The 15,549-nt window shown below is 36.9% G+C and overlaps 2 protein-coding genes across 2 annotated transcripts in view; one reads left to right on the top strand and one right to left on the bottom strand.

The window, feature by feature from the left end:
• The window catches only part of hdlbpb (high density lipoprotein binding protein b), a 40,944-nt gene extending 28,026 nt beyond the window's left edge, over positions 1-12,918 (bottom strand). Inside the window, exons 1-6 of the mRNA XM_049464643.1 lie at positions 12,827-12,918; positions 8,886-8,964; positions 4,417-4,518; positions 2,861-3,009; positions 2,497-2,712; positions 1,268-1,474 (exon numbers count right to left, since the gene is read on the bottom strand). Of these exons, the coding sequence (XP_049320600.1) occupies positions 1,268-1,474; positions 2,497-2,712; positions 2,861-3,009; positions 4,417-4,492 (648 nt within the window). The 5' untranslated portion in view covers positions 4,493-4,518; positions 8,886-8,964; positions 12,827-12,918. The remainder of the gene's footprint in view (positions 1-1,267; positions 1,475-2,496; positions 2,713-2,860; positions 3,010-4,416; positions 4,519-8,885; positions 8,965-12,826) is intronic.
• A 1,805-nt stretch (positions 12,919-14,723) lies between these two features.
• The window catches only part of arhgef15b (Rho guanine nucleotide exchange factor 15b), a 48,627-nt gene continuing 47,801 nt past the window's right edge, over positions 14,724-15,549 (top strand). Inside the window, exon 1 of the mRNA XM_022670274.2 lies at positions 14,724-15,125. The gene's annotated coding sequence lies outside the window, so the exon portion shown is untranslated. The remainder of the gene's footprint in view (positions 15,126-15,549) is intronic.

Raw genomic sequence — 15,549 nt, forward strand, 5'->3', positions numbered from 1 at the left:
GGGTTACCATATCGAGCTACTTTATGATCAGTTATCACAGCAGCAGCTACTTCAGACTGTGTTTACTTTACATACATTACGTCCAGAAACCATTTAATATGAACAGACCAAAAAGGCTTACACAAATTATTAAAAAACAAACTTGAAACTTGTAAAAAATAAAAAAGTGAGCATGGCAGAACAAGGCAGTAAGGTGAATAGTTATGGGAAATTGTCCAATTGACAATTGACCTCAACACATCCTATTCATTCCAATGGTGAGAGCTGCTACATGCCACAGTGCACACAGAAGCCTCGCCATACAGCAAAAAAGTTCAGCAGAGTTCATCTTTATGCAAATTAGTGTGGCCGTCACGATGTATCTAGCCAATTAGAATAGAGTCAACTGGTAGGGCACACATATATGAGTGGCAAACACAAAAGACATCTTTCAAAAAGTAAAAGCAAAAAGTGGCAGTATCTGAATTTCCAGAACTATAGATTACAGAAAATATAATTCTTATTGAGCCTTTAGTCACTCATAAAATGATCATGGCTGATCATCAGATATTAAGGAAACATATTAAGTTTTACAGCTCAGCCAGCATTTTTTTTATTTAAGCTGTGTGGTACATCACGGTGAGCCGTGTGGGATGTGGTCTCTGAATCTGCCCACCACCACCAACCACCCCAGTCCCATTTCCACATCCGGGGTTGCCAGGTATAGAATACACCAGCACCAGCAGTGTGCTGCAGCTGTGGAAAAACGGGCAAGCTCGCTATTTTTCTGCTGAACAGGTAATCAGATTGCTAAACATAGCTAGGTAATTTACCACCACAACTAGCGTAGTAGAGATGGGCATTTTGGACAGTGAAACATATATATCCACCGATCAGCTACAGAGTAAGACAGAGGCAGGTAACATTATCACCTGCCACTGTGCGTCAAGCTGTTAACCCGCATGAGCTTCGTGTCTGGGAAGGAGTGGGTGGGGCAGAAACCTTGATCCATTGTTTAGAAATTAGACTCCTGTAGCCATTTCACTTAAACACTCGCTCTCACTTATTACTGATTGTTCCTTTATGAGACTTTTTAACAATTAAGAATCACAAAAATGTGACTGCCTACTCTGAGACTGCTTTGTTGCTACATTTACATTAAAAAACGGCAAAGATTCAACCACACATAGTGATGTGAGAGATCCAGCAAAGTCAAAAAAGTGCAAGTGGACCCGTACCGTTAGATGAAAACAACAGAAAACGAAATATCACTTTGTTTAATGCAGACCTGCTCTGCAGAGATGAGCAGGATCTCATGCCGGGCTTTCTCAATGCCTTCTTTCGTGCCTGTAATCCGTATGTTGGCGCTGGGGTCGTCGGGTCGGGGAATAGCGATCTTGGTGGCTGTTTTCAGTTCTAACTCTTGTAACTTCTCCCCGTTCTTTCCAATCACAAAGCGATGGTGTTCCTTCGGCATGATGACCGTGGCCGAGGCCTACAAACGGACATGCGTTTATTACATCATCCAGATTACACTTACAAAAATATACAGGTCAGTGTGACATTCAACAGTTCCATTTTCAGACCATTGGATGTTAAATAAAATAAAATAAAATAGTGAAAAAAATATATATATATAGAATGTAAAACATAGCATCGCCAGTTTGCCTAATCCACCATTTTTGGCTTCATAATAAAAGCCCCAGGACAAATAATATAAATGAAAAAAAAGTCAATGACAGTATTATAATAATAATAATAAAGGACATCCATCTGGTAAATTAGATACTTTAAATTGCCCAGAAAAATGTTATACTCTAAACTGATTTGTATGTATAGGTATGTGTATTGCACAGGATTGTATGTGTATAAAATGTATATCTAGGTACAGAATGCTGTAGTGCGGGATGCAGTCCTCCATGTGGACGGTTGTTTCCGGTTGAGAGTACGCTGTGCGCTATTGGCTGCCACTTCTCACCAGTGTGTGGATGAGTGCTGAGTATAAATGGTTGTGTTAAAAAATGGGTAAATTATAAAGCGTCCTTGGATTTCTAGAATGACGCTATATAAGTGTAACTTTGTTAATTCATTTATCCAATCCATCTATTTTTTTTTTTGGATAATTTTATTTTATTTAAACTTTTATAAGTAAACTTTTGTTTACTTTTAATTAATATGGTGGCAGAGATGAGACCAATGGGCCACTTAGCGCACCAAGACGCTTTTTATATTTTGCACTTTTCTTGAACAGAAATATAACGAGGTTATAATTGTACTTTATTCAATATAAAAGTTAGTTGTAAGGTTAAATAAAGCAAGATTTACAGCTGAATTAAACTATTATTTTTGTACCGATTTTATGTGCGTGCATGGTTTTGACTCCCATGAAAATAAATGTATTTTTCAGTTGTTATATAAAAACAAAAATCATAAATTTGAAGAAGATCAGGATCATTTTTTGTTCAGTATCACCCTGCCCTATTGTAAGTAATATTAAATGCAGTATTGTCCCCTCACCTGAGTCTGGAGTCGAGCCACTATCTCCTTCCTTGCTTTCATGACTGAATCCAGTTTTCCCGTCACCATGATGGAAAGGCCTTGGTCTTTAGCCAGAGAGAGTTCGATATGAGCTCCGGTCTTCTGCATGATGTCCAGACACACCTTAGCCTCCTCACCTTCTCCAAACTGACTGTTATCCTTATACCGTCGCTCTTCCAACGGAACATGAAATACCTACAGTTTCACAGACAGACAGGAAGGAAAAAAGAGAACTGTTAAAATAATGGGAAACTGCTAAAATATTTTAATATATGTTAATATTCTTTCAAAGCTTTACAAAACAAGAGTAGTATATAGTGTATAAGCATAGTCTGTGAAATACCTGGGTGATAACAGAGGCTTTAATGGGTCGAATTTTGCTCCAAGCACCGGCCGGCTCTCCTGATCGATCCCCTGGAGCACCTTTATCCGGCAAAGGAGGAAAGGCCTCCAGATAGGTGGGGATGTACGCTTCATCCTCAGGAACACCACCTGATTAAAGCAGAACGAGAATTCGCATTGAAATAACATGGGGAAATGGGACCGAGTGGTCCAGCGGTCTAAAGCGCTGCCACTATGAGCGGGAGGTCGCAGGTTTGAACCCCCACTCATAAAGCTTTGCCATCAAGCTTCCGGCGCTCAGAGGGAGCTAAATTGGTCTTTCTCTCTCTGGGTGGGTACAGTACAGTAGATGGCGCTTTCTCCCCACATCTCACCTAGGGTGATGTCCGCAGCACAGGGCGTCTGTGAGCTGATGTATCAGAACCGAGTCGCTGCGCTTTCCTCCGAGCGTTAGCGCTATGATGCTGCTCGGTAATGCTGCATCAGCAGCAGCTCGAAAAGAAGCGGTGGCTGACTTCACATGTATCGGAGGAAGTATGTGTTGGTCCTCTTGGTGTGTTGGGGCATCACTAGTGATAGAGGAGTCCTAGTGAGTGGGTTGGGTAATTGGCCATGTAAATTGGGGAGAAAATAGGAAAAAGTAGAAAAAAAAGAAATAACATGGGGAAATATATAGCCCTGGAAAAATGTAAACTTTTTTACCCTCATATTCATAAAGTCCAGAAATCAATATTTGGTGAAACAATCCTAGTTTTTAATCACAGGTTTCATGCATCTTGGCATCATGTTCTCTTCCTCCACCAGTCTTACACACTGCTTTTGGATAACTTTATGCTGCTTTACTCCTGGTGCAAAAATTCAAGCAGTTCAGTTTGGTGGTTTGATGGCTTGTGATCATCCATCTTCCTCTTGATTATATTCCAGAGGTTGTTAATTTGGTAAAATCAAAGAAACTCGTAATTTTTAAGTGGTCTTTTTTTTAAATGAGAGTATTTCTCACACATAACTCATATTAGGTACTTCACATTATTTCGAGTTGGGAAAAAAAAACTTGCCCTCTTTTAAAAGGGTAACCTAACCCTCTATTTTTTGCTGACTCCACCCTCAGCTCAAATTTAAAAAACGCAAAAAAAATGGGTGGGGAAGTTTGGTAGGGGCACTGAGTGATGTATGGGTTTAGAGGCTGGAAAGGAGGGAGTGCTGATTGATTGGCTGAGCTGCAGCAGCAGCAGTGTGTCTCTGATAGCTGTGAGATGCAGATGGTTGGATGTCAGCAGGGGGGCGGTATTATTGATTGATTTGCGTATTTCCAATGTACATGGAAACATCATTCTCGACTATAGCACAGTTAAACCTGAGAGGGCGCTGCAGAGGCAGAAATTACTACTATAAAAGCATTTTTTTTAAAGGTTAGGAAATGTTTATAAAGAATTTAAGCAGGACTAGTATGTTGTACATTTCAGCTATTAATAAAAAAAATACGATTTAGGGTTTAGTGGCTTTTTAAAGCACACTGCAAAGATATATCAGAATCATCATTACTCAACATTACTGTACCTGTGATCTCAGTGTCCTTCAGCCCACTACGGTGCTCAGCAAAACTCTCCTGGGTCAATACCGCCACCGAGCTCATGTTACAAGAGTTGATCCGCTTTCCCACTGAGAGAAACAGGCAGACAGAGGAGAATAAAGCATAAACACTCATAAATAACTGTGGAAAATACATGCTTTTGACAAAACAACGATCATAATGTCATACCAGTCATATTCTCTTTTGAAAGCAGTTTATATTGTATTAATTTGCTATTTCCTGTAAAGCTTAGGGTAGGGCTAGATGATTTAGTCAGAATTCATATCATATATCACATCTATTTACAATATAATTCCAACATCAACAATATGAACAGTTAATTATTCAACCTGAATAGTGCTGGACGATATGGCCAAAATTCATATCACGATATATTCCTTAATTTCGGTCGATACGATATAATTTCGATATCGATATAAATACTTTGAAGGCCTCAGAAAAACTGATAAGAATCCCTGCAATGGAAATCTGTACACTACTGTCTGAAATTTTTATTTAAATCTTTAAAGCCTCCTCTCACAAAACTTTAGAAATACTTTAGAAATAAAAAAGGGTCAAAATAAATAAATGCTCACTTTTATTTGCATGTAGCAAAATAAAAACATGACATCCCTGTCAAACATGAACCTATAACCTATATACATATTACCAATATAAATAACTTTACATTACAACAGAGGCAGAGCTTCTTATTCTTTTGTAAACATATTTAACAGATCAAAACAAAAGTGCTTTAACCAGAATAAGGAATACAAAAGCCTTTATATACATAAAAGGAACATGATATCCCCGTTAAATAAGCAAACCTATAGGCTTCATCAACTATAAATAACTAGACTAGATACAACATAAACTACAAAATTGTTTCAGCCAGAATAAGGAAGATACTGTGTGTAGTGAAACTGCTTGAGGTGGAGGAACAGATGTATTACTGTTGCTGGTCGGCTCCACTTTCCGGCACAATTTGGAGCAAGCTGAAGTCTGAAGTTTATCAGACCTTTAAAAGCCGAACTACTGAATTAGACCTGCCTCCCTCAACCATTTATTCTGTTTAATCACTTGTGGAAGCGTCAGGTGCACTCAAGCTAACTTCAGCCTCGTATCATTCTGCTAGGATTAGGGTCGGTTTTGCTTCATTGCGGGTGGATTTTAGGTGCGGAGAGGAGCGGAGCTGAGATCCGCTCGGTAAGGGTGGGTTTCGCTTTATCGCGGGTGGGTTTTAGGTGCGGAGCGGAGAGGAGCGGAGCGCAGCAGAGATCCGCTCGCTTAGGATTGGTTTCGCTTTATCGCGGGAGATTTTAGGTGCGGAGCGCAGCAGAGATCCGCTCGGTTAGGGTCGGTTTCGCTTCATCGCGGGTGGGTTTTAGGTGCAGAGAGCAGCAGAGATCCGCTCGGTTAGGGTCGGTTTCGCTTCATCGCGGGTGGGTTTTAGGTGCAGAGAGCAGCAGAGATCCGCTCGGTTAGGGTCGGTTTCGCTTCATCGCGGGTGGGTTTTAGGTGCAGAGAGCAGCAGAGATCCGCTCGGTTAGGGTTGGTTTCGCTTTATCGCGGGTGGGTTTTAGGTGCGGTGCGGAGCGGAGCTGAGATCCGCTCGGTTAGGGTCGGTTTCGCTACATCGCGGGAGATTTTAGGTGCGGACCGCAGCGGAGCCGACCCAGGTTTAGCCTAGCCTAGCCTAGCCTATCTGGCTTCGTGCCTGTATGATCACGCACTGACGTAGCCCGGCCCGGTTGTATTCAGCGCTGCAGTGAACTGACGCTGCTAAAAAACGCCTGTTTGTAAATAATACATATCGATATGCCACAAAAATGATATCACCGTTATTGAAACATTTCTTATCGCGATAAATACCGATATCGAAATATTGTCCAGGCCTAAACCTAACAATACATTGCGAAATACAGTATTTTTTGCAATATACTTACAAAAATAGAATGCATCAGAAGTGTCAAATTGTTAAAAAGCAGTGATTTTTATTCTGTTTTTGCTGCACAACATCCTTACTCCAATCAGGACTAATTACACTCTTTGCTCTTTATTATTATTTCTTTTTATTTATTATGTAGTAGTATGATAACATTTCTGTTTGGACCATATATAGTCCTCAAAATGAACACAATAAATCAAATAACACTCACAAAGATAGCATAATCTCAGCATAGCAGATAACATAATATAATATATTAATAATATAGTTACCTTATTACCTTATTTCAGTAATTCAGCTCAAAATGTGAAACTCATTTATTGTATAGATGTATTAAACACAAAGTGATCTATTTTATTTTTATCTTTATTTATTTATAATATATATTTTTTATTGTTGATTATTATGGATTACAGCCAATAAAAACCCAAAAATCAGTGTCTCAGAAAAATTGGAACATTATACTTTTATAAGAACTCTTCCTCCAGACTCTGGTCCCTTGATTTCCAAATGAAATGCACAATTTACTGATAGTCAATGATGGTTTGGGGAGTCATGTCATCTGCTAGAGATGCAGATTTCATTTTCCAGCAGGATTTGGCACACTGCCCACACTGTGTACCAAAAGTACCAGTTGGTCTTAATCATATAATATTCAAATTTTCTGAGACACTGATTTTTGGGTTTTCATGGCCTGTAAGCCAATGAGTGAAATAGATCCCTCTGTGTTTAATACATCTATATAATATATGAGTTTCACATTTTGAACTGAATTAATGAAATAAAGTATTTTTTTTAATGATATTCTATTTTTTTAGATGCACTATTAAATATATGAATACCTTAACCACTGTTTATAAACAAAGTAAACATACCAACTAATACACCTAATTATACTTATAATTATATTGTATGTTCACAATAGAGGCCAAATTCTATTGGTAAAATAGAACAGAGCAGTGTAATTAGATATGTGTTGCTGTTCTATTTTCTCTATGGTCTCAAGGCCCCCAAACACACCAGCATCTCTCCCAGAGACCCACCAGAGCTCAGAGCCCCTCAACACTCCAGCTCAACACACACACACACACACTGAGAGCAAAGATACACTGTGGAAAATTATAGATGCATCAAGAAATTATTCCTTGTCCACTTAAAAATGCCTATACCACGATTACTGCGAAAAAAGGGATAAAACTGTACATATAAATCATCTGTATGCAGTGTAGAGGTGAGCGATATGGCTCAGAAATAATATCACACGGTATTTCTTTTTGCAATAACAATATTCTTGGCGATATGAGAAAAAATATTTAATTTAAATAAAAGTCTAATTCTGATTTTTGATAAACCAATTTCACACAATCAGTACAAATAAAAAAAAAATACGTTAAAAATGTTCCTCTTTTCTAAACAACAGTAATTTACCAACCAAAATGATAAAGTAGAGAAAATTAAGTGTGTGCATATAACCTGCAAACATAAGCAATATCAAATATACTTCTTTTATATTAAGCTAAACTGCTGACAAGGTGCTGACAGATCAATCAAACTCTGTCTCTGCTGCTCCACATGCTGTTTACACACTAAGAGCACAGTATGTGCAGCGGTCACTGCTCACAGGCGCGTGAAAAACATTGTGTTTAATAGCACAGCTGCAAATTTTAATCGTTCTGTGTTAAAGCAGCTTCACACTGCACAGATATACAGATATACACACTGGAACACATAATCTTCTCACTATATTTACTTTCTCGCTCCCACACCAGACAGCTCCGACCAATCAGAGGAGACGATGTGCTTGCGTGGTTTATTGGTGCGTTTAGGTTTATGTCTGTGTGAAACCAAACCAAACAGAGGGATAAATGCTCCAAATAAATAAACAAACTTATCAACTGATTCAGATCATAGAAACTTTCACAACTACAGGTGTGAAAATGCTCTTTTATACTCAGCAGACTTTTGGGCTCTGCAGCAGGACAATGACCCAAAGCACACAAACAAGTTTACTTCTGAATGACTTAAAAATAAAAAACTTAATTAAGGTTTAGGAGAGGTCTAGTTAAAGCCTGGATGATTGAGATGCTGTGGATGATCTTAAACAGGACGTTTACGCTGGAAAATCCTTCAATAAGTCTGAATTAAAACAATTCTGTAAAGAAGAGTGGATCAAAATTCCTTCACAGATATGCAGAGATGTTAAAGATTCGTTACCAGTCTCTTGGCTCTCTTGGCTATGATGCCTTAAAATAATGGCTAATATTGATATCAGCAAAAATGACTGGGGCCATGTCCTTATATTATATGATAAGTATATATACATAATTATCGATTCAGGTCTAATTAAATTTGTACTATAAACAGGTAAGACCTAGTTACAGCAGTATATTTTCATGCAATGTTTGTTTTTCCATTTAGCACATATTTGCACATATTTGCAGCACAACGTCCCTTTGAGACGAGGCTTTCATAAAGAGAAACGTATAAATATAAGAATAATTCACACACCTGCAAAGGGTCAAAACCAGAGGGTCCGTCCTGTAGGGGGCTACTGTAAGCTCTTCAGTGTTGGTCCGTGTTTTCGGTCCTGTGAAAAAGTGAGTAACAAACAGAGATCACTAACAGAGCCGTGTCATCCTCAGCTCACTGCAGATGTGTGAAATGTGTGAGCAGAGCCTTTAACACACTCCGCGCTAAAAAACACCCTCTAATAGCCATTTCCCCCGAGGATGAGCAGAGCGAGGGAGGGGATACAGCGGTCTGTCCTGCGGGGGACCATCCTCAGACGTGGTGCTATGGATAGATGCTGCTGTACACACCGGGGAGCATGTGTCTAATTGCTGTGTGTGTGTATATATATATGTGTGTGTTTGACAAAGTGCAAAAAAAAACAGCAGAAAGGGAAATACTGCAAATACTTACTGCCAATGCTTACTTTAATAAAAAATCAACAACAAGAGGCCTAAGAATCAGTACTGTATATTATGCAAAGAATAGAAATTAAATATATATTTTTTGCTAGTGCTTTGCTGCATATGTCTACTGTTGCTCACCTAAAAAGATAATAAAACTTTCTTATGAGTATGGAAGTCAATTACAATCATGGATCATGCTTCCTACTGTAAGGCGTTTATTTATTTTATTGTTGATGATTGTGGCTTACAGCCAATGAAAATCCAAAAATCAGTGTCTCAGAAAATTAGAATATTATATAAGACCAACTAGCACTTTTGGCAGTGTGGGCAGGGTGCCAAGTCCTGCTGGAAAATGAAATCCACATCTCTATAAAAGTTGTCAGTAGCAGAGGGAAGCTGTAAGATATGAAGTGCTGTAAGATTTTGTGGGAAAACAAAACTGCACTGACTTTAGACTTGATAATAAAACACAGTGGATCAACACCAGCAGATGACAGACATGTCTCTCCAAACCATCACTGATCATCAGTAAATTTTACATTTCATTTAAAGTAAATCAAGGGAGCAGAGTCTGGAGGAAGAGTGGAGAGACACACAGTCCAAACTGCTCGAGATCTAGTGTGAAGTTTCCACCAATCAGTGATGGTTTGGAGAGACATGTCATCTGCTGGTGTTGATCCACTGTGTTTTATTATCAAGTCTAAAGTCAGTGCAGTTTTGTTTTCCCACAAAATCTTACAGCACTTCATGCTGAACCTCTAGTGACAACTTTTATAGAGAAGCGGCTTTCATTTTCCAGCAGGACTTGGCACACTGCCCACACTGCTGCAAAAAAGTACCAATTGGTCTTATATAATATTCTAATTTGCTGAGGCACTGATTTTTGGGTTTTCATTGGCTGTAATCATTATCATCAACAATAAAATAAATAAATATATGATAATAATATATGAATTTCACATTTTCAACTGAATTACAGAAATAATGTAACTTTTGAATGATACTTATTTTTTTGAGATGCACCAGCACTTTATAATAATCGGTTTGTAGAATGTTGGTTATGATTTCAGCTTTAAGTTTTTCCAGGTGTTGTGCTGAATTTCTTTGCTTTTTATTAATTTTATTTCTGTTTATAAATAAGGGTTAATCTACTGTTACAGTAACTGTTACAGAGATGAATTTCAGCACAACACCACTTCTTTATTTCTCAACTTCCTGTAAATGTTCTGAAATTCTGAACCATCTAGAAAAGTGTTTAATTTTACACTGCAGGAGGACCAGGCCATGGTTCAGTAGATCCGGACAGAGACGAATCTCTGTTTCTTTGGCCCAGACTATGGTTCAAGCCCCCTTTCACACCTGCTGCTGTCAAAGACTAGACCAAACAAGGTAGGTGTAAAGGCAGCCTCAAAGAGCTGAGGTGGAGCTCTCCAAAAAGAACATTGCTGTTCATTTGTAGTTGCTAAAGATCATGTAGACAAGCCAGAAAACTATTGGAAGAAAGTTTTGTGGACGGATGAAATGGAAAAAAATAAATTTTTGGGCTAAATAAAATGTATAATATTTGGAGAAAGGAAAACACTGGATTCCAGCACAAGAACTTTATCCCGTCTGTGAAACATGGTGGTGGTAGTATCATGGTTTGAGCCTGTTTCTACATCTCGGCCAGGACAGCATGCTGTCATTGATGGAACCATAAATTCAGAATTATATCAGAGAATTATGAAGGATCTGTCTACGAAGGTGGGTCATGCAGCAGGACAATGACCCTAAGCACACAAGTTGTTCCATCAAAGAACGGTTCAAAGTCCTGACCTCAAACCAATGGAAATGTTGTGGAAGAAACTAAAGCAAGCAGTTAATGTAAAGGTAAGGTAAAGGTGGTGTGCAGGATTGATTTAATTAAATCAAATCAAATGTATTTGTATAGCACGTTTAACAACTGATGTTGTCAAAAAGCAGCTTTGCATAAATGTGATCGCAGAAGAAATGCGATTCCATTTTTGTTAATTTTCTGTTCATAACCATAGATAAAAGGTAATATGTGTCTATCATTATTCTATCATTATGAACAAATTAAAAATAAAAGAAAGTTGTGTAGAAATAATACAAATAATAAATACATTTTAATGCTTAAATGCCTATATATGTAATTTAAATAAAACCTAGGATATATCAATAGTGTAGTTAATTACAGATACTGACAGCCAAAGGTTTCATACATTTGCCACTCACAAATATGTATTATTTTATATTATTTTCTTCAATAAATAGCTAAATGACCAAATGAGCAGGTAGTTTAATATTTTGTGTCGTTTGTTCAACTGTGGATCTCTTTATCTGCTTATAGGATTTCTACAAGTCCTAATCGGATGATGTTTAAAGTCATAATTATGCAAAAATATATGTATATACATATTTATATATATACATTCCAAGGGTTTTTTACCTGGATGACCAGCTTTTTAACCACCCCGACTGTCAGAAATCAACTCAGACTATCTGAAACCAGCTACCAGCAGGTGTGGTACACACACCCCAGGCTGAGACCCACAGATGGAAACAGGGTCCATGCATGGTTATCCTGTAATTATGCGTTTAGATAATGTATGACAGGCAGCAGATAAGATGGAAAAAATAAGAGACCGCTTAAAAATGATGAGTTTCTTTGATTTTACCAAATTCAAAAACCTCTGGAATATAATCAAGAGGAAGATGGATGATCACAAGCCATCAAAACCACTGAACTGAACTGCTTGAATTTCTGCACCAGGAGTAAAGCAGCATAAAGTTATCCAAAAGCAGTGTGTAAGACTGGTGGAGGAGAACATGATGCCAAGATGCATGAAAAAATGTGATTAAAAACCAGGGTTTTTCCACCAAATATTGTTTTTTTTTTCTTTGCATTATTTGAGGTCTGGAAGCTCTGCATCTTTTTTTTTTGTTGTTGTTGTTATTTCAGACATTTCTCATTTTCTGTAAATAAATCCTCTAAATAACAATATTTTTATTCTGAATTTGGGAGAAATGTCTGTAGTTTAGAATAAAACAACAATGTTCATTTTACTCAAATATAAACATATAAATAGCAAAATCAGAGAAACTGATTCAGAAACTGAAGTGATCTCTTTTTTTTTCCAGAGCTGTATTTATATATATATATGATAAACACATCGGCCGCACAGTTAGCCTGCTAGCTTGTTAGTAATACAGGATAACGGGCTCTCCTGGCTGCAGATATTGTGTGAGTGTAAGAGAAGCATTTCTATAAATAACAGGAGAACTGTTAAAATTACAGCTATATTAATATTACAAATATAAATATTACAAATATTAATATTATACAGCCTGGCTCCTTAACGTTAGCTAGCTAGCACTAGCTCTGCAGTTAGCTAACCTACCGTATCCCCATCAATACAGCCTATAATAACACATTTCCTGCTATTATTAAGCGTAAAACGTCTCATATCCCGCATTTACAATATTTCTTAATTTTTTCTATCACTATAAGAATGAGATAAAATAACGGCTAACCTTATCAGCCGAATAAATAAACAGCACCGCTCGCCTTTAGCTGACAGCTGACAGTGTAAACACACTGGTGCTGATCCGCTCGAAAGAGTCGACTCACGAATCACGATTCATGGGAGTGAGGATACGAGTGCAAAACCAGGAGTCGACTCTTTGTTCAATACTTTAGCTATATGTTTCCCTCATTATGACTATTATTATTTGGAGAACATCATATTTTAATTGCACACATTTTATATATAATATACTAGTGCATCTCAAAAAATTAGAATATCATTGAAAAGTTACTTTATTTCAGTAATTCAGTTCAAAATGTGAAACTCATAGATTACCTATTGTAATCTATTGTAAGCCCTTATTTCATTTATTGTTGATGATTATGCATTACAGCCAATGAAAACCCAAAACTCTGTCTCAGACAATTTGACTATTATATAAGATGAATTGAAACTTTTGGTACTCAGTGTGGGCAGTGTGCCAAGTCCTGCTGGAAAATGAAATCCGCGTCTCCATAAAAGTTGTCAGCAGCAGAGGGAAGCTGTAAGATATGAAGTGCTGTAAGATTTTAGTGGGAAAACAAAACTGCACTGACTTTAGACTTGATAATAAAACACAGTGGATCAACACCAGCAGATGACATGGCAATATTTATTATATATTTTTATTTTTTATTTGTACGTTACATATGAAATATGTTGTACTGCCATGTAAGTGTTTGCACTTTGTAAAATTAATTCCATTAAAATATTTATTTCCTTTTTCTCTTTTTATTTTTGCACGTAAAATATTAAATGTGTTGCACAGCAGTGTAAGAGTTTGTTTAATTATTTCCTACACTTTATTTTATATTTATTATTTTGTTCTCTTTTTTATTTTGACATATTAAAAGTGTTGTCAAGCCGGGTAAGTGTTCTAAAATGTAATCTATATTTATTATATTTTTTATTTTTTATTTTTACGTTACATATTAAGTGTGTAGTGCAGTCGTGTAATTGTTTGCACGTTGTAACAATAATTATTTTCTACATTTGATTTAATATTTATTATATTTTTCACTTTTTCACAATGAATGATTCTAGCGCTATATATTTTTGTAGTGTATTGTTTCTACACAATAAATTACATTTACAAAAACTACAACACAGTTTACAACAGGGGGCGTATTCCAACAAGCTGCAGGCGAGCCGTCAGCTTTTATTTTTAAATTACATGTTAAATATGTTGTACAACCGTACGTGTTTGCACTTTGTTAAAATTAAAATTATAATTTTTATTTTTTTATTTTTACGTTACATATTAAATGTGTTGTGCAGCCGTGTTTACAAAGTGTTTGCACTTTGTAAAAATAATTATTTTCTACATTTTATTTTGTATTTATTATATTTTTATTTTTTGTTTACACTTTTAGGCATTGAGTGTTACAAGCTTTAGAAAGAAAAAAAAAACAGCGAAAACCTGTTTTTTTAGCTTAGCTTTCTATTGGCTTGCTTTCTTTTCTTTTTTGGGTACATTTTATGTTTTTTTATTTTTATGTCTATTTTATTCTATTTTCTTTCAATATTTTTATTTTATATAAGTATTTCTTATGTTATTGTTTTTTATGTTTTTTTATGTTTTATTTAATTTTATTGTGAAACACTTTTTTCTGTATGAAAGTGCTATATAAATAAAGTTTATTAATATTCTCTAGCGTTAAAATATAATATATGATAATTGTATTATTTCTACACAATAAATTACATTTACAAAAAAAACTACAACACCGTTTACAACAGGGGGCGTGTTCCAACAAGCTGCAGGAGAGCCGACAAAGAGAGGAAAGGGGGAGGAGAGAGAGAGAGGAGGAGGAGGAGGTAGAGAAGGAGGGAGGAGGAGGAGGTAGCGAAGGAGGGGTGGTGGTGGTTGTTGAACTGGCCGGGCTGCTTCCCTCGCCGGCTGTTCAGAGCAGCAGCAGCAGCAGCAGTGGAGCCCCAGACCAGACAGACAAAGAGCGGAGGGATGTTCAGAGAATAAACAACAAAAGATATGAAGCTCCGGAGATCCTGAGGAACATGCTGGACTCCTGCCTTCACGCTCTTCTTCAGGGGGTGTGGAGATACAATTATTCCACATACTGACCATTTACTGACTGATACAGCTCATATAGAACTGATACAGGTCATATAGAACTGATACAGCGCTGCCTGTAGCTGCTAGTTCCTGTGTGTGGTCAGTCTGGTCAGTAACTGGATTTCTGGACCTGCTCTCTGTGCTGTAAAGTATCAGGAATGATTCAGCCGAGGAACCCCTGAACCCACACTGGGTGAGTATCTCTCCTCCTTCCTCTACACTCAGCCCTGCTTCTACACTGCTTTAAACATAATGGGTGGGTATGTTGATTTTTATGTCATATGTCATTTTTTAGCCAGAGATACTGTATATTCAAACTTACATGTGAAGCATAAAAAAATTGAAGAGAATTCCTTGCTTGTGTAAATTATTAAAGATTACCTAATTGTGATTAATTGCAATACCATAACCTCATGTTTAAATTAGAATTATACTGAACTTTGTTATGTGGAACAAGTATCTAGATATAAGATGAGAATATAATATTCAAAAGTTTTCTTTGACTCAGGAAAAACATTGAGGGTGACCCTCATTTACAATGTTACAGAGCATGTACAACATCAAAGAGATTAAAAACATTTAATATTAAATTAGAAATAATAAGGAATAAAATAGTA

This window comes from Astyanax mexicanus, chromosome 15 (assembly GCF_023375975.1).
Source record: "Astyanax mexicanus isolate ESR-SI-001 chromosome 15, AstMex3_surface, whole genome shotgun sequence".
In the NCBI taxonomy this organism is placed as follows: domain Eukaryota; kingdom Metazoa; phylum Chordata; class Actinopteri; order Characiformes; family Acestrorhamphidae; genus Astyanax; species Astyanax mexicanus.